General features: G+C 50.7%; 2 protein-coding genes across 4 annotated transcripts in view; one reads left to right on the plus strand and one right to left on the minus strand.

The window, feature by feature from the left end:
• Positions 1–4,509: 4,509 nt before the first annotated feature.
• Positions 4,510–26,081, plus strand: AIFM2 (apoptosis inducing factor mitochondria associated 2). 3 transcript variants are annotated; one of them, XM_010362831.2, is made up of 9 exons: positions 4,510–4,829; positions 13,708–13,898; positions 14,285–14,400; positions 16,922–17,041; positions 17,545–17,637; positions 20,509–20,617; positions 21,630–21,782; positions 23,282–23,482; positions 24,041–26,081. In XM_010362831.2, the coding sequence occupies exons 2-9, from the start codon at positions 13,721–13,723 to the stop codon at positions 24,190–24,192; spliced, it is 1,122 nt and encodes a 373-aa protein (XP_010361133.1). In that variant the 5' UTR covers positions 4,510–4,829; positions 13,708–13,720; the 3' UTR covers positions 24,193–26,081. The 3 variants fall into 3 exon arrangements, with proteins under 3 accessions (XP_010361133.1, XP_010361134.1, XP_030795909.1); XM_010362832.2 differs by having other exon boundaries at positions 4,612–4,829; positions 13,705–13,898; XM_030940049.1 differs by lacking the exon at positions 4,510–4,829 and having other exon boundaries at positions 13,705–13,898; positions 24,041–24,228; positions 25,817–26,079.
• Positions 26,075–26,872, minus strand: part of LOC104661975 (core histone macro-H2A.2) — a 63,878-nt gene continuing 63,080 nt past the window's right edge. Inside the window, exon 9 of the mRNA XM_010362834.2 lies at positions 26,075–26,833. Coding sequence (XP_010361136.1) covers positions 26,668–26,833 — 166 coding nt within the window. The 3' untranslated portion in view covers positions 26,075–26,667. The remainder of the gene's footprint in view (positions 26,834–26,872) is intronic.

A 26,872-nucleotide genomic window follows, 5' to 3' on the forward strand; every position in this document is an offset into this window, starting at 1 on the left:
AGATTAGGAATGGGTCCAGAGGTCATGGCTAGTTTAAGAGAAGTTCTACAGTAAGTTAATGGTAGCAAAGTCCTAGATCTGAGGGCTGACTTTGCTGTGAGGGGTGGGGGGGGGGGGATTTATTCTCACACATGTGGGTACTGATATGGTTTGGGTGTGTCCCCACCCAAATCTTATCTTGAATTGTCACTCACACAATTCCCACATGTCATGGGAGGATCCTGGTGGGAGGTAATTGAATCGTGGGGCTGGGTCTCTCCTGTGCTGTTCTTGTGACCGTGAAGAAGTCTCACAGATCTGATGGTTTTAAAAGCGGGAGTTTCCCTGCACAAGCCCTCTCTCTCTTTGCTTGCTGCCATCCATGTAAGTAACATGTGACTTGTTCCTCCTCACCTTCTGCCATGATTGGGAGGCCTCCCTAGCCATGTGGAACTGTAAGTCTATTAAATCACTTTTTCATCTCAGTCTCAGGTATGTCTTTATCAGCAGCGTGAAAACAGACTAATACAGGTATCAAGGCACCCACAGGCTACTCTGGGGAGACTGATGTGTCAGCCCATTAGTGCAATAAGCAGGGAAGCTCTGTCCAGGGAAGAATATGTCTGGGGACCCAGAAGGGGTGGATTAGGTAAGGCTTCATCAAGGCAATTCAGTTTCTGAACCATGAAAAGAGAGTTCAGAGTTTACCAAGTGGACTGGAAACAGAGTGTTCCAGGCTGAGAGTGGCAGGAGCTGGGACAAGGAAGTGTGGCACAGCTTCCTTGTGGAGAGAAAATTGGAAAAGTGCAAGACAGGCCCAGGGACCAGTTACAATGGCTTGGAGAGAGAAGACAGCTGAGGCAGGACTGGTGGGTGTGGTGAGAACAAGTGACAACACAGGAGGTAGAACTGACGAGCTCCCTAATTTGAGACCAGGTGCTATGTCTCACGTATGTAATCCCAGCACTTTGGGATGCTTGAACCCAGGAGTTTGAGACCAGCCTAGGCAGCATAGCGAGACCCTGTTTCTTAAAAAAAAAAAAAAAAAATTAGCCAGGTATGGTGGTACACACCTGTGGTCCCAGCTACTTGGGAGGCTGAGGCAGGGGGATGGCTTGTGCATGGGAGTTGGAGGCTGCAGGAGGATGGCTTGAGTATGGGAGTTCGAGGCTGCAGTGAGCTATGATTATGCCACTGCACTCCAGGCTGGGTGACAGAGGGAGACCCTGTCTCTATAAAAGGAAAACAGGGATCTAATTTGGGACCATGAGTGGCACTCACTTGCCATGTCCTGTTAGCCTGGTCCCTGGATGCCTATGAGGAGGGAGACAGCCTCATTAACCAGTCCACTGTCCTGGAACTGATGCCCTAGCAAGAAATGCAATTCTGTTGTATTTGAGCCATTACATTTGAAGTCTATTGGTCATAGCAGCAGAACTTGCCTTCACTAATGTAGCCTCTCCCTAGCTGGGAGCACCATACCAAACCATGTGTTGGGCGAGAGAAGAAATGAGGATATTCCTCTCTTCTTTGAAGCTTACAAATGTAGCTGGAACTACGTATGGAAAAGGAGAACATTTACCTGGCTCTTCAGATCTAAGATTGCCTGTTCTTCAAGTGGGCATACTGCCTCTGTTTCTCTGGGCTCCTGAGGTAACCCAGTACCTTGGAGCTCCTCTAGCCCTGGGAGCCAGCAGAAAAGCCACCTGTTGTCTGTAAGGAAGTGCCCTCAGGCCTGGCTGAGCTCATTACAGCAGACAGCCGGCAACTCTTCCTCCTCTTAGATTCTGTCATGTTAGACAATCTGCCTGCTGTCCCCACTAACCATCAAAGTTCCATGGAATGAACTTGTCACTTTTTCAGCATCCTAACCACCACACTTTCCTGCTACCTCTGGCACTTGGAAATTCAGAGACAAAAGCCCTGTTTTAGGCAGCGAGCCCTGATTTTCAGTTCCAAAGCTATGGGCACTGCTGGGTGGGACCAGAGGAGTGGTGTGCAGTGAGCTGCCTGGAGGGGTTGCATGAGACCATGTCCCGTCTCCTGGATGGAGGTGTCTTCTGGTTGCCAAGAAAGTATTGAATGATCATCAGAAAAATTCCTTGGTTTTCATGGTTTGTTGCTTTGTAGCAGGTCTTAAGGAAAAAAAGATTTTCATGGTTTGGGACAGGTCCTTAGAGATGGGCCACACCAGCCCTGACACGCCTGAGCCCAGTGGTGGGCCACCTAACACCTCTCTCTCCTCCCTTCCAGCTTTATCTTTGTCCTGCTCTTTCCGGAGTCCTTTCCTTGCATCCTGCCAGCTGGCATTCCCTTTATTCTTGCACGCCTAGCTTCTACACAAAGCCTTTCATGACCTTCCCAAGCCTCAGGGCTGATTCCTTGCACTGGGCAGGCTGTAGCATCTCTCTTCACCTCTCTGTGTCACACGTTACTGGGTACATGCCCAGTAAATTCCCCACAACTGAGATTCTGCTTTGCCTGAGCAGTGCCCTCTGGCTCCTTAGGGATGATGCCCGCTGAGGGGTTTCCTGACTTTAAGGTCATGGTTCAGGCTGGGCGCAGTGGCTCACACCTGTAATCCCAGCACTTTGGGAGGCCGAGGCGGGCAGATCACTTGAGGCCAGGAGTTTGAGACCAGCCTGGCCAACATGGTGAAACCCTGTTTCTACTATAGCTGGGCGTAGTGGCAGGTGCCTATAATTCCAGCTGCTTGGGAGGCTGAGGCATGAGAATCGCTTGAGCCTGAAACGTGGAGACTACAGTGAGCCAAGAGCATGCCATTGCACTCCAGCCTGAGAGACAGAGCCAGATTCTTCTCTCCACCCCAAAAAAAGGGGTCATGGTTCAGACCTCCATTGTAGGCCCACCCCCTTGCTTTACTAGCTGAGGGACCTTGCCTAAATTCTTTAGCCTATTTAGGGAGCCTAAATTTTCTTATCTGCAAAATGGAGATTAATAGAACTTACCTTGCAGGACCTTTGTGAAAAAAAAAAAAAAAACAAAAAACTTGAGAAGGCATTCAAAGCACTTAGTTCGTGATCAGTAAATATGAGCTTATTGTTTTTCTAAGACGATGAGTAGGATTTTTCATCAGAAATAAATCATTCTGGTTGCCTTGGGCAAACTAATCTGCAGTATAAAATATCTATAATAAATGGCTGTTGTGTATTCATTGCTACTGTGTGCCAGGCACCATGCTACAACACTTTATAAAAATGATTTCATCGAGACTGTTCCACAACTTTATGTTTTTTTTTTTTTGAGATGCAGTTTCGCTCTTGTTGCCCAGGCTGGAGTGCAATGGCATGACCTCCTCTCACTGCAACTTCTGCCTCCCGAGTTCAAGTGATTCTCCTGCCTCAGCCTCCTGAGTAGCTGGGACTACAGGCATGTGCCACCATGTCAGGCTAAGTTTTTGTAGAGACAAGTGTTTTACCATGTTGGCCAGACTGGTCTCGAACTTCTGACCTCAGGTGATCCACCCAACTTGGCCTCCCAAAGTGCTGGGATTACAGACATGAGGCACCATGCCTGGCCCTTATCCACAACTCTTAAGGTAGGCGCTAATATTTGCATTAAGTAGATGCAGATGGCTTATCTTTTGCTGAGTTAGCTTGATCTGATTTGAACTGGCAATACACTGCCTTCCAGGTCATTGTCCTGCCTGGGGGTCTTTGCACATCCAGACCACACTTCCTTCCTCTTTACCTAAATCTAACTCTTTCTCATCCTTGAAGAGAGGTATTTGCACCCTTCCTTTGCCCCCAGTCTTTCTTTTTCTATTTTTTATTTCATTTCATTTATTTTATTATTATTGTTATTATTATTTGAGACAGAATCTCACTGTCACCCAGGCTGGAGCGCAGTGGCATGATCATGGTTCACCGTAGCCTCAAACTCCTGGGCTCAAGTCATCCTCCCACCTCAGCTTCCCGAGAAGCTGGGACTACAGGTGTGCACCATTAAGCCCGGCTAATTTTGGTAGGTCTCGCTATGTTTCCCAGGCTGGTCTCCAACTCCTGGGCTCAAGTGATCCTCCTGCCTTGGCCTCCCAAAGTGCTGGGACTACAGGCATGAGCCACTGTGCCTGGCCACACCCAATCTTTCTTACTGCAGTTGGTGATACATGGTTTTTGTTTTCTCTATACATCTATTTTTTGGTGGTGTGTTTAACATCTGTCTTTTCCCAGACTGTCGCCTCCATGAAAGCAGGAACCTTGTCTGTTTTCTCCTCCATGTTATCTCCCCAACGCCTAGCACAGTGCCTGGCATATGTAGGAGCTCAACAGGGTTTGCGGAACTATTATGTGTATGTCTGAAGGAAGTAGGTTGGCAGTGTGCGCAACGTGTGAGGGGAACCCCACTCTCCAAGGTTCCAGTGGCTTTAAAGGTGTCCTCGAGAAAGTAAGAGGGACAGGGGGACACTTGTTTTCCTTCCTTCCTTCCCTCCCTCTCTTTCTTTTTGCTTTATAGTATGCTGAAAGGACACTTTGAGCCAAGTCTGAATGGCTCGGGCAGGGCTGGGGCGCGGGTGCTGGCAGGCGCCGGAGAGGTGACATCTGGCCATGGGAGCATTTGTTTCAAAGTTCGAGGCCGTTCGCTCGGGGTCAAGGTCAGTCGGGCGGGCCGTTCGGAGACCAGCCCCGGCGTTCCAGGACCGTTTCCGGGGCCCGGCCAAGGCGTTGCCGCAGGGTCGGGGGCCAGCGCGAGTGCTGAGTCACGCCCCGTCCGGGAGCGCTTCGGGTCGGTAACTCGGGAAGACTACAAAGTCGGAGCGGAAGCCGGAGCGGAAGCCGGAGCGGGAGCCGGAGCGGGAGCCGGAGCGGGAGCGCGGGCGCGGCCGGCAGGTGAGATCGCGTCACCAGGCGGGCTCTCGAGACCCCGGGCGCCCCGGGCGGGACAGGGACCCGGAAGAGGAGTGAGCGGATCAGAGGCCTGGCGCACGCCGTGTCAGGCGTGGGGAGGTCCGCGCAGTTGTGGCGCTGTGAGGAGAGGGATACTCGGCTCAGGCCCGCCCCTCTCCGTCTTCCCCAAAAAACGCAACAGGGAGATTTGCTCCTGGCCGAGGGCAAAGGAAAGTCCACCCTCTTCGTTTGGCCCCTAAATCCCTGCTAAGTTTTCCTAAGGAAGATGGGCTTAGGTCGGGAAGGGCAAACTGGGGAAGAGGGAACATGGGGTCAGTGTAACCCGGATCCTGCGAGGACAGTCCGAGGGTCCGCTGGGTAGAAGCTGCCGGTCCGGACAGAAGCAGGTGTGAAAAGAAAGGGAGAAACCTCAGTCTCTAAGAGGAGAGGGATTGGAGTTACCCCAGTGTCCATAGGCTCGGGGGTTGCACTAGGAGATCTGCATTTCCCCTCCCAAAGCCCTGGGTGCTGCAGGGACAAAGACCAGAGGTGAGTAAACTAACTGATGGGAGGCGTGCAGTCTACTGGAACTGATTTAGTGGGGCGATATTGGGGCTCTCCTTCCAACACCACCTGATCAACACACACTGCCTTTCCCTACAAGGGGAGTCTTTTTGACCCTGGAATTCAAGGTGAGGGTGGGGAAGAGTAAGGTGTCTTGGGAGTTGATGATCCTGTAGGAGGACAGGTGTAGGGCAGAGGGCCAGACATAGTTTAGGATGGGACTTCCAGGTTTCTGGACTCTGCCCCTGTGTTCAAAAGCCTGTATCAGGGTCCAGTGTGCATACATGCACCTGCCAGAGAGCCCCGGGATCTCAGATCCCACATGCCCTCACCCAGCACCTAGAGAGGAGTTCTCCAAGGAGCACAGTGTGTCACCAAGAAGGGCACTGAGCCCCAGCCAGGGTAGGGCCTTGCTCAGGACTACCCACCCCAGAAGTGATGGCCTGGGCAGGCCAGTGGACTCCAGGGCCAGCCTGGCTTTGGCTGGTGGTGAAATGAAGCCAGTGTCCAGGTACAGGTGATAGGCAGACCACGGGGACCACAAAGTAACTGGATCTGAGGAGGATGGACAAGGTGCTTGCCTAGGTTTTCTGTGGGGGAGTGAATATGACATCCAGATGAATCTGTCTGCCCCAGAGCTGCCCTCTCCTGGGGATAAAAGGAGGCTGCCTCCCTTCAGACTTTGAGTCCCTTTTCAGAAGTTGGTCTTTTGGGGGTTCTCTTCTTCAAGTAGTCCCTGAGGGGCTGGCCATAGAGTGTCCCAGGGAGGGAGGCCGCCCAACCCTCTCCATCCTGCTCTGTCCCCCGGGTGGAGGAAACCTCCATGGCCCTGTGAGTTGTGCTGTAGTGGCCTTCTCATCCAGGACGGCCACTCTGGGAATGTGGCTCTCCAGAGGTTGATGTTGAAACCTACCCTCTGCGTGAGCCATGACGACTCAAAAAGCATCATGTTTTATTTGTAATCTTTGTGAAGCAATACCGGAGCAATTCCGGGATGACATTCTTGCTTTGATCAGAGCCCACATGGTTCCCGCTGTGTGTGTCTGAGGCACGACTTCTGAACAGCTTTGGCATAAATGTAACTTCCTGGTTTTTCAGTAGTCCTATGGGCTGCTTATTGTGGAAGAATACCCTTGAGATCAGGGTGGATGCTCTTGGCAGAGAAAACAGGATTGACTGAGCAAATGCTTGTGTAAATCAGATTGTGTATGTGTGTGTCTGTGTGTATGTGTGTTGTGGGAGGGAGCAAAGGTAAAGTTACTGAGGAGTTCCTGGACAATCAGGGTTTGTTGTGTTCTCTTAGGCCTTCTTTTAAGCTAACATTCCTGAACGTAGACGGACGTAGTTAAGATTCTCTGTGATTCCCACCGGGGCTTTTGTGTTCAGTTCAAAATCAGACGGTGGATTTAGCAGTTCCTCAAAAAGTTAAACTTTGAGTTACCGCATGATCCAGCAATTCCACACCTAAATATTTATACTAAAGAGGATTGAAGACCGGTTCACACAAAAACCTGGACACAAATGTTCATAGTGGCGTTATTCACATAGTCAAAAGGTGGAAACAAGCCAAGTGCCCGTCAGCTAATGAGTGGATAAACAAAATGTGGTCTATCATACCCCAACGATGGACTGTTATTCAGCCAGAAAAAGGAATGAAGCACTGATACATGCTACAACTCGGATGAAACTTGGAAACATTATGGTCAGTGGAAGACGTCACCAATGAAAAGCCATGTAGTGTATAATTCCATCTACATGAATTGTCTAGAACAGACAAATCTGTAGAGACAGAAAGAACAGTAGCTACCCAGGGCTCGGGTAGGTGGGGTACAGGATTTATTTTGGGGGTGATGGAAGTGTTCTGGAATTAGATAGTTGCGATGGTTGCACAACCTGGTGAATACACTAAAACCCATTGAACTTACATCTCTTTTTTTAAAATTTAAATTAAAAAAAATTTTTTTTTGAGACGGAGTCTTGCTCTGGCGCCCAGGTTGGAGTGCAGTGGCATGATCATGGCTCATTGCAACCTCAACGTCCTAGGCTCAAGCGATCCTCCCACCTCAGCCTCCTGAGTAGCAGGGACCACAGGCATGTGCCATCACGCCTGGCTAATTTTTTGTATTTTTTGTAGAGATGGGGTTTCACCATGTTGCCCAGGCTGGTCTTGAACTCCGGAGCTCAAGCAGTCTGCCTGCCTTGGCTTCCCAAAGTGTTGGGATTACAGGTGTGAGCAAGCCTACATCTCATTTTTTTTTTTTTTTTTTAAAGATGGGGTCTCGTCTAGGCTGGAGTGCAGTGGTGCAATCGTAGCTCACTGTGAGCTTATGTCTTAGGTAGTAAATTGTATATGTGAATTCTATTTTGATTGAAAAAATTAGATGGTGAGAGGTCTGTCTTGTTATTAAAGACTTATTTACTATTTCTGCAAAAACGACATATTCTTGTTTGAAAAAAATTCGAACAATACAAAAGCTTAAGGAAGAAAATAAAAACATCATCTATGAGCGCTATTAGCGTTTTGGTTCAGAGAGCAGGTTTGATGTGTTGAGAACTGAACTTGGGCAAGTTGTTGAACTTTTTTCCAAAACAAGGAGAAAAAACTCACATATTAAATGTGAAGATATGGGTAAAAGTGCAACAAATGCTAACTGCTGTAATCGTTACATGTATATGTGTATACATACTGAGGTGGATGTGTCTTGTTGGACATAAATAGGATTAGGTTTTACACACTTCTGTGGCCTTTTTGGGACCGGGCAAACTAATCTGCATTATAAAATATATAGAATAAATGGCTGCTGTGTATTCATTGCTACTGTGTGCCAGGCACCGTGCTAAAACACTTTACATAAATGATCTCATTGAATCTTTTCCACAACTCAAAATCACAGTGACTCACACCTGTAATTCCAGTACTCTGGGAGGCTAAGGCAGGAGGAACCCTTGAGGGGCCAGGAGTTCAATATCAGCCTAGGCAACATAGCGAGACCCTCATCTCTACAAAAATAAATAAATAAATAAATAATTAGCCAGCTCAGGAGTTCGAGGTTATAATGAGTTATGATCGTGCCACTGCATTCTGGCCTGGATGATAGAGCAAGACACTGTCCCTAAGAAAATTAAAAACAAGTAAATAAATAAATAAATATTGCCTGACTTTTTCTTTTCCTTTGTTTTTTTTGAGACAAGGTCTCACATTGTTTTCTAGGCTGTAGTGCAGTGGTATGAAGCACTGATACATGCTACAACTCGGATGAACCTTGAAAACATTATGTTTTGTGTCAGATTGTGTATGTGTGTCTTTGTGTATGTGTGTTGTGGGAGGGAGCAAAGGTAAAGTTACTCACTGCATCCTCAAACTCCTGGGCTGAAGCAGTCCTCCTGCCTTTGCCTCCCAGAGTGCTAGGATTATAGGCAGGAGCCACCACACCCAGCCCTTGCCTGACTTTTTCATGGACAGACTTTTTGTATAAAAACATCATTCACAGGCTGGGCACAGTGGCTCGCACCTGTAATCCCCAGCACTTTGGAAGGCCGAGGCAGGCCGATCACTTGAGGTCAGGAGTTCGAGACCAGCCTGGCCCACATGGCAAAACCCTGACTCTACTAAAAGTACAAAAAACAATTGGCTGGGTATGGTAGCACATGCCTGTAATTCCAGCTACTTGGGAGGCTGAGGTAGGAGAGCTGCTTGAACTCAGGAGGCAGACGTTGCAGTCAGTGAGCTGAAATCCACTGCACTCCAGCCTGGGTGATAGAGTGAGACTCCATCTCAAAAACAAAACAAAACAAAACAAAACATCACTCACCCTTTAAAAATGACTGGCTACACAGTACTGCATTGTATGGGTTTATAATATTTTATCCTGTAGTCTCTCATTGGTGGCAGTTTCCTTTGATTGATGGAGTGTCACACAGGTGGAGGTTTGCACAGCACTACTGCTATGTTAGAACATGTAACTGGACATCCACTAATTCCATATGTGCATTTTCGTCACCTACAGGGTGTGTGGCTGGAAATGCAGCTCTGTGGCTTAAGCCCTTGCTTTAGGTGTCTGGCCAAGTAGATCATTGTCAGGCAGAGGGGAGTTCACTGTCCTCTGGGGCCAGGCAAGAACCACACTGGCAGAGCCAAGGAGAGTCAGTGTGTCCAAGAGTATTGGGCAAGGGACTGCCAAAGAGGCAGGGTCAAATCTGCTGGAGAGTCACTGGCCTCCCTATTCCACAAGTAAGGGTGGCAGGGGTCAGTAAGGGAGAGAGAAGAGAGAGCAGATTGCAGGAGAGACCTGAGGCAGCATGAAGAGGAAAAGTGCCTCCCCTCCCTGGCTGTGCTCTGGCCTGGGTGTCCCCTCAGGCCCCAGACCCTTCACAGGGAACCCCAGAAAAGCAATTTGCCTTCCTTGGGTGAGGCAAGAGTTTACCCTTTTGGGGAAGCAGGTTGATGATCCTAGGGGGTCAAGGGCTCGGCTCCTTGATCAACTCATTGCCCCTGAGGTCCACTCTGGGGTCTAGACTTTCCTCCCTGGGAAGAGACCCCATGAAGGGCCTGGGGCAGGCTTGTCTGTCCACCTGGTTGTGAAAGCTGCTCTGGCATGGCAGGCTGTCTGTCTGTGCCGGCCCCTGTCACCTGTCCTCTAAGCCTCCCCACCTTCTGCCGCAGGTACTCTGACCTCTACCGCCCTCCTCCCTTCCTGCCACTGGGCCTCTGGCCCAAGTTGTTTCCTCTGCTAGGAAGGCCTTTTGATCTCAGATCTTTTTCAGGGCTCTAGGCTGTCCTTTTTGAGTGTCCCTGGGTGGTCCAGTGTGACCTGACACACAGTGGACTCCCCTATCCCTATACCTGGTAAGCTGCGTAGCCCCTCTCAGGGGCCATGCCCAGCTAACTTTGAAGTGGGGCTTTCTGGGTGTTTTCTTGACCTCATCCCTGGCTGACAGCCCCAAGGGTAGGACCCGGCACAGAGGGTTCCATGCTGCCAGGGGCTGGTGAAACACATGCCACCCATGGCCTGCCTCATCACTGCCTACATTCTCAGGCCCTGCGCAGCTCCTGGTGTTCACTGTTACCTCTGGCTGAGCCTGTGGGCCCTCCTGGGTCCTGGTCCTTAGGAGACATTCCCTTCTGGCCCAGCTGGCAGATTCAGCCTGAGGTATGCTTGGGATTAGCTCTAGACAACCCTTCTGAGGGCTTAGAGAAGCCAGGGTGGCCCTGCCTGCTGGGGGGCTTGTCTTGGGTCCTAATCACTGCCAGGGCTCAGCTTCCTCATCTGTAAAATAGGTATGTTCAAGCCTCCATGCTTTGGGGACCATTTGACCCTTGAGAAACAACTTTATTTTATTTTTATTTTTTTTTTGAGATGGAGTTTCGCTCTGTCACCCGGGCTGGAGTGCAGTGGCTGGATCTCGGCTCACTACAAGCTCCACCTCCCGGGTTCACGCCATTCTCCTGCCTCAGCCTCCGGAGTAGCTTGGACTACAGGCGCCCGCCACCTCGCCCGGCTAGCTTTTTGTATTTTTTAGTAGAGACGGGGTTTCACCGTGTTAGCCAGGATGGTCTCGATCTCCTGACCTCGTGATCCGCCCGTCTCGGCCTCCCAAAGTGCTGGGATTACAGGCTTGAGGCACCGCGCCCGGCCGAGAAACAACTTTAAATCCCCTCCAATCCATTGTGTCAGTGCCCTCCCTCCGCTATACCGTCTTCCTCCAGGGGAGAAGTTCGGCAGTGGACATTTGAACACCAGTGGGAACAGTGCCCGGAGTTCTAACCAAAAGCTGCCCCATAAGTGTGGGATGATTTGGGGACCATCTTGGGGAGCCACCACCATGTCTTGGAAACCAGTGTGTACGAGGACATCTCGGAATAGTGTAACTGCTTGGGACTTATAGTCCCCTCCCATTATAGGGGTAAATTGAGGCCCAGAGAGGAAAAGGGGTTGTGCCCCAGGCCCGCACAGACGATCAGGGCAGTGCAGTAGCCTTCCAGCGGCCCGAGGGTCCCAGATGAGCTGGAACACACTTCCTTATGAGGCTGTTCAGTGGCTTGATGTCTATCCTTCAAGGATGACCTCAGAGTCTATATCCTCCTTCGCTGAAGCCCACAGCAGCTGTTGAGCCTCTCTGGCTGCTTTCTGTATAGTGTGAGCTTGGTTTCTTTTTCTCAGCATCTGCCCCCAGCAGCCTGGCTTATTTCTGCCTCTCTTTAGGGCTCAGCACAGGCCAGGAGGACGGTTGATTGCCTGTGACCTCTCAGGGTCTCAGCTGCAGTCGAGAGTGCCCCTCAGTGGGCTGCATGGCTCCTCCCACACCAGCAGCCCTCTGCCTGCCTGAGGCCCACACTGCAAGCATCCTTCTTTGGGGTTCTGCTGGGCTGGAGACAAGGCCTCTGGTGCAGCCCCAGGCCAGTCCCTGAGCCCTCCTCTGTCTGGGGTAGACTCTGGGATGCACCAGGTGACCCTGTTTACCAGCCTTCCAGGGTAGCTTGGGGAGCCCAGGCAACTCTGCTGCTGTAGGGGCCAAGGCTGTTGAGTTGGATAGAAGGCATACAAATTTATTTAATGTGTATACATAGGAGCCTTCAGAAGGAAGACTCAACCCCCAAAAGAGGTACAGAAGCTTATATACCATCTTGAGGTCATAAAAAGAAATGGGGATTGGGTGTGGTGGCTCATGCCTATAATCCCAGCACTTTGGGAGGTTGAGATGGGAGGATCACTTGAGCCCAGGAGTTTGAGACCAGCCTGGGCAACAAAGGGAGACCCCATCTCTACCAATATTTATTATTTTTATTGTTTTATTTTTTGAGATAGGGTCTCACTCTGTGACCCAGGCTGGAGTGCAGTGGCACAGTTATGGCTCACTGTAGCCTTGACCTCCCCAGCTCAAGTGACCCTCCCACTTCAGCCTCCCAGTTAGCTGGGACTACAGGTGCACATCACCATGACTGGCTTTTTGCTGTTGTTGTTGTTGTTGTTGTTGTTTTGTAGAGACAGTGTCTGTCTGTGTTACCCAGGCTGGTCTGGAACTCCTGAGCTCAGAAGACCCCCCTGCCTCAACCTCCCAAAGTGCTGGGATTACAGGCATGAGCTGCTATACCCAGCCCCATCTCTACAAGTAATTAAAAAATTAGCCAGGCATTGTAGCACACAGCTGTGGCCCCTCCTTTCTACTCCATGATCACAGTCTTAGCTCACACCACATTTGTCTTAGTCTGTTTTCTGCTGCTACAGCAGAATACCACAGACTAGGTAATTATAATAAACAGAAATATATTGGCTTATGGTTCTGGAGGCTGGGAAGTCCAAGATCAAGGGCCCAGTGTCTGGTGAGGGCCTTCATGCTGAGTCATCCCATGGTGGAAGGGAAAAGAGAGAGTGACAGAGAGCAAGAGCTTGAACTTGCAGCCTCAGAGGCCCTTTAATAATTGGTATTAATCCATTCGTGAGGGTGGAGACCTCATGACCCAAACACCTCTAATTAGGCCCCACCTCTCAACACTGTTCCTTTTTGGGAGACATATTCAAACCCTAGCAGCAGAATTTTGCAGGATTCTTGTCGTAACCTGCTAATTGACCTCTTAGACCTGGACCTTAAGTTGGTGACCTGTGAGCTGGGCTGAATCTGGTTGCAGTGTTTGTTTGATGCAGTGCTTAAAGAATGTTTTTTGTTGTTCCTTTAGATGTGGCCTATGCTTGCCAGTTTCCCACAGGTGTGCCCACTGTTTCTTGTTATTGCACCTCTTCCCAGCTTCCCACATCATTGACACTGCCCACCTGGTTATTTGACTTTGTAAGGTCTGCCCTTTAAGGGCAGGGACCATGTCTGCCTGTTTGACCACAGGATACACAACACAGAGCATGTCAAAAAGCAGGAGTTCAATTCATATATGTTGTTGAGTGAACATTATTCCCCTCTTCAAAAGTCTTTTTTTCCTCCTGCCCCACTGCAGTCTCTCCCAAAAGTCTTCAATGAAATATATCAAGTAAAAAACAAACATGCAGAACACTTTATTTAATGGGTGCAAAAAACAGTCGTGATTATAGGTGCATAAGCTATCTCTGGAAGGAGTCATCCAAACTTGCTACATAACAGTGGATGCCTCTGGAGAAGGGAACTGGGTATTTGGGGGATGGGCTGGAAGTGGGATACCCCCTTGTTCCTTCTGAATTTAATTCAAATGTTATAAAGTTGGAGTTTCATTAATCAAAGATTTACCTCATCTAAAAAGGTCAATTCATGATTGAGGCCTCTCTCGCTGTGGGCCCTCCCAGCCCTCCCAGCCACCCTGACACTGATGTGCTCTCCTCTTCCTTCTCAGCAGTGCCTGGTTCGAGATGGGGTCCCAGGTGTCGGTGGAATCGGGAGCTCTGCACGTGGTGATTGTGGGTGGGGGCTTTGGCGGGATCGCGGCGGCCAGCCAGCTGCAGGCCCTGAACATCCCCTTCATGCTGGTGGACATGAAGGACTCCTTCCACCACAATGTGGCTGCCCTCCGAGCCTCCGTGGAGACAGGTAACGTGCTCCCATCTGGGGTTGTCTCTGTGAGGGTGGTCTTGTCTCCACTCTGGGGCTTGATTTTAGGGCTGGGGGTGGTTTTCTCCATTTAGGGCAAAGTGCCTGCATTCCACTATCAGACAAGTTCTGGAGAAACTCAAGGTCTTTGGTCTTAAGTAGCCACCATAAGGAGACCCTAGAAGTAAAAGCTTGAGCTTTTCTGAGGGTCTGAGGCCCAGACTGGTGTTTCAGGAGGTAGGGGTACCCCAGGCATACTCAATGGCCTGACCCTTTGGTCAAGGGCCCCCCTGTTGGTGTGCAGCTCGTGAAAGATTCTGAGTCACTCTGGCTTCCCGTGGGCAGCCTAGCTCTGCCCTATGACCTCTTCTGTGTCCCTTCCCCAGGGTTCTCCAAAAAGACATTCATTTCTTACTCGGTGACTTTCAAGGACAACTTCCGGCAGGGGCTGGTGGTGGGGATAGACCTGAAGAACCAGACGGTGCTGCTGCAGGGCGGTGAGGTGAGTAAGGGCCAGCCCGGCTGCCGGCTGGCTCAAGGGCCCACTGCAGGGCTCGGGCAGGATCCTCCAGGGTTAAGAGAGAGCTAGGCTGGGGGCAGTGGCTCATACCTGTAATCTCAGCCCTTTGGGAGGCCAAGGCGGGTGGATCACCTGAGGTCAGGAGTTTGAGACCAGACTGCCCAACATGGCAAAACCCTGTCTCTACTGAAAATACAAAAATTAGCTGGGCGTGATGGTGGGCGCATGTAATCTCAGCTACTCAGGAGGCTGAGGCAGGAGAATTGCTTGAATTCGAGAGGCGGAAGTTGCAGTAAGCTGAGGTTGCACCACTGCACTCCAGCCTGGGTGACAGAGTGAGACTCCATCTCAAAAAAAAAAAAAAGAAAAAGAAAAGAGAATGCTGTCTGTGAGCCCCAAGCCCTGCCTGGTGCTGGGCAGATAGCGGATTCCTCATAAACGAAGGCTTGACCACAGCAACCACAAGAATATGGTGGCAGATATTTCTTTTGTAATTCTTGCATGCCAGGTCCTGTTTGTAGCCTTTACGTAAATCTCATGAATGTTTACTGTGCCTCTATGGGGAAGGTGGTATAACTTCATTTTACAGATAAGCTAAAGGGTTAAATGGCTTGCTTAAGATCCCACAGCTGGTAAGAGACTGAACCAGGATTTGAACCCATGCAATTTTAGCCCAGAGCCCGTGCTCTAAAAGCCAGTGTCCCAGACAACTCCCAGGCTTGGTCAGCCCTTAGCTCTGTCTAGAACAAAAAGTTACGCACACACATGGTCCCACATCTCCTGGATCGGGATGTCACTGGGGCAGAGATTTCCCTTCACTCATCTGTGTGTTCCCCCACCTCACATGTGCATCATGGAGCCTGGCACACACCTGCCATGACTTGAGCTCCATCAACAAGCTGCCACCAGCTCAGGATAAGTGTCACATCCAGCCCACCCCCACTTGGTGTTTGAAGCTAAGGGGGCATTGGCAAAAGGAAACACAATTCCCTTCCTTGATGAGCATGTGATTTAGTGTGACCCAGCCCTTCTTGAATTAATGGGGCCAGATAGTTTCCTGGTTGGAGAGATTACTGAGTGTCTCCTAGTCCTGCAGTCTCTGGCCATGCGTTTTAGAACCCTGGAAGATTCCATGAGGGCGTCTCGGAGGTTCAGGGGAAAGTGGGGGCTGAGTGGAGTCCAGGCCCTCCAGCCCCTCCCATTGGAGCAGCTCTGTTTTTGTCAACTTTATATATTTAGGCTCCAAACAAGATTTCCTTTTCTTTGTTTAAAATTTTTTTAATTAAAAAATTTTTTTTGTTGTTGTTTTTGAGATGGAGTTTCGCTCTTGTTGCCCAGGCTGGAGTGCAGTGGCATGGTCTTGGCTCACTGCAGTCTCTGCCTCCTGGGTTCAAGCGATCCTCCCGCCCCAGCCTCCTGAGTAGTTGGGATTATAGGCGCGTGGCACCATGCCCAGCTAATTTTTGTATTTTTATTTTGTATTTTTATTTTTATTTATTTATTTATTTTTTGAGACGGAGTCTCGCTCTGTCACCCAAGCTGGAGTGCACTGGCCAGATCTCAGCTCACTGCAAGCTCCGCCTCCCGAGTTCACGCCATTCTCCTGCCTCAGCCTCCCGAGTAGCTGGGACTACAGGTGCCCGCCACCTTGCCCGGCTAGTTTTTTGTATTTTTTGGTAGAGACGGGGTTTCACCATGTTAGCCAGGATGGTCTCGATCTCCTGACCTTGTGATCCGCCCGCCTCGGCCTCCCAAAGTGCTGGGATTACAGGCTTGAGCCACCGCGCCCGGCCTAATTTTTGTATTTTTAGTAGAGACAGGATTTTGCTATGTTGATCAGGTTGGTCTCAAATTCCTGACCTCAGGTGATCCGCCCGCCTTGACCTCCCAAAGTGCTGGGATTACAGACGTGAGCCACCGCACCCAGCCTAAAATTTTTTTAATTTTTAATTAAAAAAAATTAAATTATTTATTTTTTATTTTATTATTCATTTTTAATTTAAAAATTAAATTAAGCTGGGGTCTTGCTATGTTGTTCAGTGCAGTGGCTGTTCACAGGTGTGATCCCGCTGCTGATCAGTCTTTCTTTCCTTTTCTTTTCTTCCTGGCGGAGGCAGGAGGAGGGTTCTTCTAAAACATCCGGGAGGTTCTGTGCTAACCCCCTCAGGCAGTTCCGATCCTGCAACCCTGCCTCCTGCTACTGGGCTGCCCCTTCCACTGCCATGCTGGGTGGCTCCGGTTGCCCCTGCGTTCTCCATGCAGGAGGTAAACTCTACCTCCTTAGGTCTTTCCCCAGGTTCTAGTGCCATCCCTTGGGCTACCCAGTGTGGTGGTTTCACTCGGCCCCATGGGGGCTGCCTTGGGTATCTAGAGGGGCCTCTTTGCCTGGTTTGTCCCAGCTGGCAGGCCAGGAGTAGGATGCAGAGACCTAGGCCTGCTCTGCCCTGCCCTGCCCTACCCTGCCCTGCCCTACCCTCATCTTTTTTTTTTTGGTCTGTCTCAGGCCCTGCCCTTCTCTCATCTTATCCTGGCCACGGGCAGCACTGGGCCCTTCCCGGGCAAGTTTAATGAGGTTTCCAGCCAGCAGGCCGCTATCCAGGCCTATGAGGACATGGTGAGGCAGGTGAGCTGTGCACTGAAGGCATGGGGCAGTGCGGGCAGATGGGAGGACAGCTGTGGGGATGCCTAAGCCCACAGCTGGGAGGCCATGGGGGTGTTCAGAGCTGCTGGCTATAGCCATAGAGTTGGAGAGTCACTAGGAAGAGACTTTCCTGGGAAGAGACCTTGAACTTGCTGCTGGAGCCGGGACGTGGGCACCCCAGACCTGCTCATGTTGCCCTTGGTATGTCTCTTACTTGCCTCTCCTGGGGCTTTTCATGGGTGCCCTCCGCTCCTGTTTTCACAAGGCTCTGTGTTGTATACAGCAGGCTTAGATCCACGATCTCAGGCAGTTTCCACAGCAATTCTGCGAGGTGGGTGGGAGGAAGCACATTTGGACCCAAAATGTGGAAAGGGTTCTCTGCCCTCCTTTGGCCGAGGGAGCCACACCACAGGCTGAACCAGCAGACAGGGGTGGATGTGTAGGTGTGTTTCATATGTCCCTGTTTCACGTGTCCTCTTCTCCAGGTCCAGCGCTCACAGTTCATCGTGGTGGTGGGAGGAGGCTCGGCTGGAGTGGAGATGGCAGCAGAGATTAAAACAGAATATCCTGAGAAAGAGGTGGGCCGGGCTGCCTTGCCTTGGAACTCTAAGTGGTTGACTTTTTTCTGCATTATCTTAGGAACGTCAGGAATTCGCTCAGGGCAGAGAAGTCTGGAGCTCTATTCACATAAACTGGGAGTGTGTATTTCTGCCAAGGTGCGATTCTGTAGGGGATTTTTCCTGCAGAGCTGGGATCCTGCAGCACCTGACCTTACGGAGCTGCTCAGGGTGTGTCTTCCCTCAAGGAAAGATCCTGCCCTCTGCTCCAACCTGGAGGATCAAGCCCAGGGGCGATACCTTGCAAAAGCTGAACTTCTGTGTCGCTTTCAGAATTCAGGCCTTTGTGATATAAATGTATATTTGATTACCTCTTGCTGACAACCAGCTTGGACAAAGACACCTTCAGCTGTTGCTTTGGTCTCTGCCTGATACGGCAGCCCCTGCTCTGAGCAGCCCCATGGTGGTGGGGAGACTGCAGCATAGCCCTGCTCTGCCCACACTGGGGAATGACTGTACAGCACTGCCTTCTACCCATGGGTGGGAACGGGGAGGGGGCATCAGCCTGCCCTGTTGCTTTCTCATGCTCAACGGACAGAGATCCTATCTGGCAACCTAGCGAGAAAGAGGAAATCCTGGCACCCTGTCCAGGCTTGGCAAGGGCTGAGTGATAATCGTCATTACAGGTCCTCTAGGCGAGACCTGGCTGGCAGTTGAAGCCAGATGGGCTTCTGAGTGCCACGTGGGGCCTGTGAATGGATCTTTTTTCCTCAGGGAAAGGCAGGTTGGTTTTGAAAAGAAAAATCAATAGAGGATACTTTAATTATATGGCTGTTCTCTGACAAATTGTTGGAAATTATGATGAGTGATTGATATAGTTATAATTCATTCATTTTGATTTATGAGGGTTCTATAGGGAAAAACCAAACTGTTTTTCTCTCTACTCACTGCATACTTCTGGGATGAGATGTGTGGGTTTTTTCCCCCACTGACCACTTCTCTGACAACAGCTGGGTGTCCTACAGTTCAATTCAATTCTGACACTACCTGGCATTAGTGCAGACCCCACAGGTCAAGGGCTCAGTCCCACGATCCTGCCCCAACTTCAGACACCAGTTGCAAGTCCATAGGTCCCCAGCTTACCCACGCTGTGTCCCACTTGGCTACAAGATAGAGATTCTCATGACTCTCTCCTTGGGTTAAATAATTTGCTAGAGCAGCTGATGGAAGCCAGGGAGACAGTTTACTTGCTGTTGCTGATTTATGACGAAGGATGTTTTAAAGGATAAATATGAACATTTAGATGAAGACGCACATAAGGCATAGTCTAGAAGAGTCCTGAGCACGGGGGCTTCTGTCCCCATGGAGTTGGGGTACACCACTCTCCTGGCATGTGGACATGTTCACCAACCTAGAAGCTCTCTGGACCCTGTACTTTAGGGATTTTTATGGAGGCTTCATCAGGTAGGCAAGGGTGATTATGACCTCAATCTCCAGCCCCTCTCTCGTCCCTGGAGCTGAAAGTTCCAGACTTCTAAGCTGGCTTAGTCTCTCTGGTGACCAGCGATCATCCAGGAGCCCATCAGGAGTAGTTTCATTAGAACAAAAGATGCTCCCATCACCCAGGAACATCCAAGGAGTTAGGAGCTCTGTATCAGACCCTCCCATCACTCAGGACATTACAAAGATCTCAAGAGCTCTGTATCAAGAACTGGCATCGAGGACCAAATATTAGAACAATTGATTCTCTCTTAGTACCCCAGTTTACAAGGGTTTGAAGAGCTCTGCATCAGGAACTGGGGACAGAGACCAATACATACCTTTCTTCTTTGTTTATTTTTATTTTGAGACGGAGTCTAGCTCTGTCAACCAGACTGGAGTGCAGTGGCGCGATCTCGGCTCACTGCAAGCTCCGCCTCCTGGGTTCATGCCATTCTCCTGCCTCAGCCTCCCCAGTAGCTGGGACTACAGGTGCCCGCCACCACGCCTGGCTAATTTTTTTTTTTTTTCAGTAGAGATGGGGTTTCACCATGTTAGCCAGGATGGTCTCTATCTCCTGACCTTGTGATCTGCCCACCTTGGCCTCCCAAAGTGCTGGGATTACAGGCATGAGCCACGGCGCCCAGCCGTCATTTCTTCTTATTTCACAGGGGTCAGACCAGTCTGAAGTAGTAAACAAGTTCAAGTAATTCAGTAAAATATCCACATGTTTAGAATTAGTAGACAATAAGGGTAGTAGCAGCCACCCTTTATTAAGGACTTAATATGTGCTGAGTTACATGCTTTATATATATATTTTTGCTCATCATTACAAAATTCCTATGAGTGGGGCTGTTTGTGCCCATGTTAGGGAGCCTTTGGGAGGTGTCCAAGTGAGTATCAGAGATGGGATTTCAACCCAGGCAATTTGATATCAAAGCCCAGGCTTTGAACATGATTACAACATGAGGTGCCCGGGACACCTCCCTGTGTTGTCCCAGACAGCAAGTAGACGTGCCTGGAAGCACTAATTTTAAACCAGCTTTAATGTTGACATCAGCCTGATTGACTATTGGAATGTCCATGGCTTGTATAATTAGAAGTGCCCAAGGATGCTTGAAGATAATTTTCCAGGTGGCCCTAGGTAAGGTGTAAGTTGTGATGTGTGTGTAAGTTGTGATGTGTTGGCAGTCCTCTGGCCTGGGTGAGTACTGAAAGAGTCCTAGTCTAGAACATGTGGGCTTAAGCCCCGCTCACCACTAATTGGTTCTGGCACTGGACAGATTACTTCTCTGGGGCTTCAGTTTCCTCATCTGTAACCTGGAGGTACGAGTGGAGGTGGACATTCATGCAGTGTTTGTGTTTGAAGACTCGGGGGCTCCTTCTCAGGCCCTGTGGTCGTTTTGTCCGCAGGTCACTCTCATTCACTCCCAAGTGGCCCTGGCTGACAAGGAGCTCCTGCCCTCCGTCCGGCAGGAAGTGAAGGAGATCCTCCTCCGGAAGGGCGTGCAGCTGCTGCTGAGTACGTGCACCCTCATCTCCCTCCCTGCCCCGCCCCAGCCTGTTGAGATGTGGCTTGGAGGCTTGGTCACTGCCTCCAACAGGAGGGCGACTGCAGTCCACCCCAGGCCCTCTCTTTTCCACTGTGTCCTGGGGTGGAGCATGAAGCACTCAGAAGCTGTCGTGAGCGTCAAAGCCCATCTGAGCCTTGTCTAGCTGGAAGTTGTGCCCGTCCCTGGGCAGGGAAGAGGGCCTGGTACTTACAGGATTTCCATGTCCTGGTTATTGCTATGGATGCAGTGCGGATGGAGGGATGCCTGTCTGCTGAATTTTTCTTAAGTGCATCTGAAGGATTTGCCCCAAATATGATGTCTCTGTGGTCGAGGGAATAGGTTTATCGGTTTATGTTTTGAGAGTTGTGAGGAGTGTGGCCTTCTTGTAGAGCAGGGCACAAGACCCACCCAGCATATGCTGGAGAGAGGGGTTCTTTTCCAGTGCTGTGGCCCTTACACTTCACTGCACGAGGCCCCAGCCTCCTCTGTTTGCGGGAGGGTGAGGCATCTGTCCTGTGAAGGGCCCGTGTGGCTGCCTCAGCCTCCTTTTGGTCACTGTCACTTTAGGCAGTGAGTGTAGTGAGCTGGCTTCTCTTTCTCTGGCTTTCCCCTTTGTCTTGGTGCACTTGGAGTGCTTGTCCTGCCTAGTTAGGATGGCGTGGCTGGCATTTAGAGAGGCGTGTCTGAGGTCTTCCGCTTTTCTGAGAACTTCTTGGGAAACAGCCTCGCTTCCCTCCAGGAAGTCCTCCAGGGGCTTCTTGGAACTTCTCTCCAGCTGGACCCCTTGGGGCCAGATGTCCATATCAGCTTTGTGGGCCATAGAGTGGACTGAGGGAGGGGCATGGTGGGAAGATGGGGTACAGACATTGCCCAGTTGGGCCCCAGAGGTCCAGGCCCTCCCCAGGGTCAGCCTTGGCTTGGGACCCAGGCTTGAGGGGGTCCCCCCTTCCACCAGCCTCCTGGTCATGAACCCCCTTCTAGGTGAGCGGGTGAGCAATCTGGAGGAGCTGCCTCTCAATGAGTATCGAGAGTACATCAAAGTGCAGACGGACAAAGGCACGGAGGTGGCCACCAACCTGGTGATTCTCTGCACCGGCATCAAGATCAACAACTCCGCCTACCGCAACGCGTTTGGTGAGCAGGTGCCCGGCCGGGCTTCCCCCGTGCCTCCTTGCTCTTCAGCACTCTCTGAATGCCCTGCAGTGCTTGCCCCCAGGAGTCCACACCTTGCTGCCTTCCCCCTTTCTTCCCAGCAGCTCAGACTTTAAATTCAGTGAGGGTCCACCCTTGCTGAGCTGTCCTCAGCTGTGACGATGGCTGGGTTCCAGGTGGCCAAGGTGACCAGAATCTTCTGAAATTAGGGCCGCCCCCTAGTGGTAAGATATGGGAACAGGCGTCAAAGAGATGAGAAAAGTTGGTGTTTTCTTTCTTTTTCACTCACCTGGGGACAGAGGAAATTCAGGGTCAGGCCTTCCTCTCTCCTCAGGCGTGCTGCTGCCCCCAAACCCAGATCCAAACATTTGGTCTCTTGAGCTTGGATTGACTGGGGAGTGGGGTTGGTAACATGGCCTGGTTTCTTAAAGCTCAGTATTTGCGTATTTAGCTGGCTGGAGGTGGCAGAGGTGGACTGATGTGTGTTCAAGCCTCCATTTGTGAGCAGGAAACTCAGTGGCCAGCCCTGCTGGTTGCTTTGTGTCCTCAAGTCCCTGTCATTTACTCCCGAATGCCCTTCCCTGACAAGGAGCTCCTGCCTTGTGTCCAGCAGGAAGTAATGATCCAATCCCAGGAAAAGGAAGCCAGTCCAGGCTGTGTGTAGCGGTGGGATTGAGGGCTTATAATGGACAGAGATCCCAGAATTTAATACCTAATTGTCCAAATGTTGTATTTTCAAATACAAGTTTTTAAAAGTCCCTTTAAAAAAGCAGTTTGTCATATATTAAAGCTCTGCATTTATTTTTAATGCTTCAGTTTTGTTTTTTATTTTTATTTTTTTGAGACAGAATCTTGCTCTGTCATCCAGGCTGGAGTGCAGTGGCATGATCTTGGCTCACTGCAACCCCCACCTCCTGGGTTCTAGCGGCTCTTGTGCCTCAGCCTCCCGAATATCTGGGATTACAGCTGTGTGCCACTAAGCCCGGCTAATTTTTTATTTTTAGTAGAGACGGGTTTCACCATGTTGGCCAGACTGGTCTTGAGCTCCTGGCCTCAAGTGATCTGCCCGCCCCAGCCTCCCAAAGAGTTGGGATTACAGGCGTGAGCCACCACAGCTGGCCTGCATTTATTTTTAAAATCTCACGTTCAAAAGTAAATTCAAGACTCAGCTAATCACTGTAACTTGTAGAGAGTTATGTACATTTCTAAAAGGAGGCCTATTGGTATTTTGACCCATTTCTACCCTGGCGTCAGCAACCTTGCCTCTGCAGGAAGAGTTGTGAGGTGGAGACCTCAGGGGGCAGTAAGTTAGGTGGGAGGGTGGCCTCTAGAGCAGGCACCTCCAGGGGCTGGTCATGCCTCAGGAGGGTGGTCTGACCAGCACCTATTGACCAGCGTCTAGAGCTCGCCCTCACCTCCTCCTGGTGGCCACTTAACACAGCAGCTCAGTGTCTTGGTTTCGGTGTCATTTCTTCTGGCAGAGAGCAGACTGGCCAGCAGTGGTGCTCTGAGAGTGAATGAGCACCTCCAGGTGGAGGGCCACAGCAACGTCTACGCCATTGGTGACTGTGCCGACGTGAGGACGCCCAAGATGGCCTATCTTGCTGGCCTCCACGCCAACATCGCCGTGGCCAACATCGTCAACTCCGTGAAGCAGCGGCCTCTCCAGGCCTACAAGCCAGGTAAGAGAGGCCCCGTGCGCTTTGCAGTTTTAAGAGAGTTTGGGGTTAAACATGGGGAAGCTTTTTTTGGGTATTAGATACCTGGCCACTAGAACAAATTCTCCAAGCTGGTGATGGAAACATCCCCCTAGAGCTCTTTAAAAATAGGCCGGGCACAGTGGCTCACACCTGTAATCCCAGCACTTTGGGAGGCCGAGGTGGACAGATCACCTGAGGTCAGTCACCTGTCTCTACTAAAAATACAAAATTAGCCAGGCGTGGTGGTGCGTGCCTGTAATCCCAGCTACTCGGGAGGCTGAGGCAGGAGAATCGCTAGAACAAGGGAGGGGGAGGTTGCGGTGAGCAAAGATTGCACCATTGCACTCCAGCCTGGGCAACAAGAGCGAAACTCTGTCAAAAAAAAAAAAAAAAAAAATTCAGGGCCTCACCCACCTTCCTAAAGGAATTTCACATTTTCCAGCCCCAAGTGCGAAGGCCTCGGGAAGGATCGGCATTCTGGGAGTTGCAGCCCCAGGAGGTTCAGTGAGGTTCTGGTTGTTTCTGTGTCTCTGCTTGCAGGTGCACTGACGTTCCTCCTGTCCATGGGGAGAAATGACGGCGTGGGCCAAATCAGTGGCTTTTATGTGGGCCGGCTCATGGTTCGGCTGACCAAGAGCCGGGACCTGTTTGTCTCTACAAGCTGGAAAACCATGAGGCAGTCTCCACCCTGATGGAAAGGCCGGGCGGGAGATGAGCTACCGCAGCAGGTGGGCGTACGGACTGCTTGGCGCATGGCACCCACCCGGCAAGTGCTAGAACTAGTGCTGTTCTTCTGGAATAAGATGCCAATGATGTGGTGGCCAGAAATGCAACTTGTATAAAACAAAAATGGGAGAGAGAGAGGCATTAAACAAATACCCCCTTAGAGGATTCTTTCTGGGTTTCAAAGGTGTGCTCGCCGCGGTACTGGCTGAGCGGCTCATGCGTGCTGGCTGCATGGTGCTGGGGAGGCCACAGCCAGCCCTCCCTCTGCACCTGGCTCCTCTGGGATGTGCATGCCTGTGCATGTGTTTGTGGTCATGACCTGTGTCATTTAGAGCTCTCAGAGGAGGGCAGAGAGCTGGGCTCTGGTGGCTAGTGTCTGTGAGGGCAGGAAGGAGAGCTGCACATTGAGAACCAAGGAGGGACCTGAGGTGGAGAGACGCCCTGCACCCCAAATTTCTGCCATCTCATGGTTGGGGAGCCCATACATTCTGCAACAACCAGGGACTTCACAGGAGCCCTGTTTTCAATCCCCTAATTGGTGCATAATCCCTGTACTCCTTAAGCCTCATGGCCTTCCTACATTTCCACTTTATTTAATTATTTTTGAGACAGAGTCTCACCCTAGTCATCCAGGCTGGAGTGCAGTGGCACGATCTCGGCTCACTGCAACCTACATCTCCCGGGTTCACGTGATTCTCTTGCCTTAGCCTCCCGAGTAGCTGGGACTACAGGCGCGTGCTAACATGCCCGGCTAATTTTTTTTTTAAGTAGAGATGGGGGGGGTTTCACCTTGTTGGCCAGGCTGGTCTCGAACACCTGACCTCAGATGATCCATTCATCTTGACCTCCCAAAGTGCTGGGATTCCAGGCATGAGCCACTGCGGCCAGCACATTTCCACTTTTAGATCCTAACTCCATACTGTAGGCTACATTTAAGAAGAGCTAGATAAAGGTTCCCTTCTGGTTACCCCACCCTGACAGAGTGCATTTTTACATGGCTAGCAGGGGTTGAGACTGCAGCCTGGCCTGCCAGCCACTGGAGGTATTTAAGGAAGGGCAGATAATGTGACTCTCTGCGGGGTGCCATCTGCTTACCCATTAGTGAGCAGAGGGGGTTTCTGCGGGTGACCCCCGGCATATTTCTAGGTTACTCACGGGCAGATTTGTAAGTGACAAAACTCCAGCTGATGCTGGGGATGGGGAGACGGCCCCCGAGGGACTTTGTGGTTTTGTGCTTCTGGTTTCCTGGCCAACCCCAGGGTCACTTGTCCCGAGGCCCAGCTGGGCACTAATGTCTGCCACCGACTATGTTATGGTGTATAAATGACTCCTCTATTTGAGAGAGATCTTCCAATCTGGAGGAGCCCCTCTTGGACCGCCTGGGTTAAATCTGCATAGCAGAAGTGGTTGATGAGTTCATCTGAAGAAATTCAGGCCCCACCTCCCCACCCTGCCCCTCCCTGTGCCCTTTTGATGGTGGCCTTTGGGTACTTGGGCAGAGTCCTTGGGACACCAGCCTCTCTGGGGTTCTCAGGCCATCCCGTTGGGGCTGTCGCCCAGGCCTAAGTGAGTCGTGTGCCTCTCTTGGAGGATGGCTGTTCCCCTGGCGGCTTCATCCAAGGATCTGTCTTCATGGACCATGAAGGGAAGCCCACCTTTCTGGAGGCAGGACCTTCGGCCTGAGAAACACAAGCCCTGGTGCTATCTGACCTGGGGCCTAGTGAGGTGGGAATCCCAGTGTGTCAGTGACAGGCCTTGTTCTGTTGACTTACAATATTCTAGAAGGACCTACATGTGGGGACACTGTTTTCCAAACTGAGGAAAATGTTGCAATAAAAGAATATGTTGTAAGAAAGACACTGGATCTTTTATTTTTTTCCTTTCATTTTCTTTTTCTTTAAAAAACAAAATGAAACCAAAAAAAAAGCCTGAAGCAAAACCTTTTTAGGAGTAGTTACAGGTATTACAGGGGTGGGGGCGGGGGGCACTAAAATAAAAGAGAAAAGCACCAGTGAGATGTCTTTCCCGTTTTCTCCTCTCCACCACGGAACACGCACACCAACAGAGCCCAGGTCACTTTTTGCCCTCTTCCCTTAGAAAAAGGAGGAACAGAAGATTTAAGAATTTTGAAAGGATTTTTTCTCGTATGAGTGTGTGTAAAAGTCAATGCTATAAATCTAAAACGAGGTCTGTTTTTTTAAAAAAGTTCTAAAACAATAGGAGGAAAACACATGGAAAGAAACCCCTCGCGGAGACCTGCTTCCTTACAGATGGAGGCTCTTTTGGAGGAGAGTGTGAAGGGCAGAGGGCTCCCTGCGCCGGCAGGACCTGCCCGGCCGCCCTCTACTCCCCCGCCGTCACCCCTCTTCTCTCCTTTTAAAAAGCAAAACCCACTCTTGGGACTTGGGTGGTCCTCTGATCCCTGCTGGAAAGTGCAGTGGCTACTTGGTGTCGAGCTTGGCCATCTCCTGCACGTAGATGCCGATGCTCTCGCTGTCGAAGAGCAGGAAGTACACGTTCTTCAGCGAGGACGCGCTCGAGTCATCAAAGTGGGCTGAGATGGCTTTGAGGGTCACCTGGGCCGCGGTCTGTTTGGGAAAGCAGTTTCTGTGCCAAAGCAAAAGAAGAGCTGATGTCATTTTGGTC

The sequence above is a fragment of the Rhinopithecus roxellana genome, chromosome 11, assembly GCF_007565055.1.
Source record: "Rhinopithecus roxellana isolate Shanxi Qingling chromosome 11, ASM756505v1, whole genome shotgun sequence".
NCBI classification, from domain to species: domain Eukaryota; kingdom Metazoa; phylum Chordata; class Mammalia; order Primates; family Cercopithecidae; genus Rhinopithecus; species Rhinopithecus roxellana.

Bases quoted from the DNA above. Each gene is read 5' to 3' on its own strand.
- AIFM2 (XM_010362831.2), top strand. From the start codon at position 13,721: ATGGGGTCCCAGGTGTCGGTGGAATCGGGAGCTCTGCACGTGGTGATT. The intron at 13,899-14,284 runs GTAACGTGCTCC...TCCCTTCCCCAG, and splicing joins CCGAGCCTCCGTGGAGACAG to GGTTCTCCAAAAAGACATTC. The intron at 17,638-20,508 runs GTGGGCCGGGCT...TTTTGTCCGCAG, and splicing joins CAGAATATCCTGAGAAAGAG to GTCACTCTCATTCACTCCCA.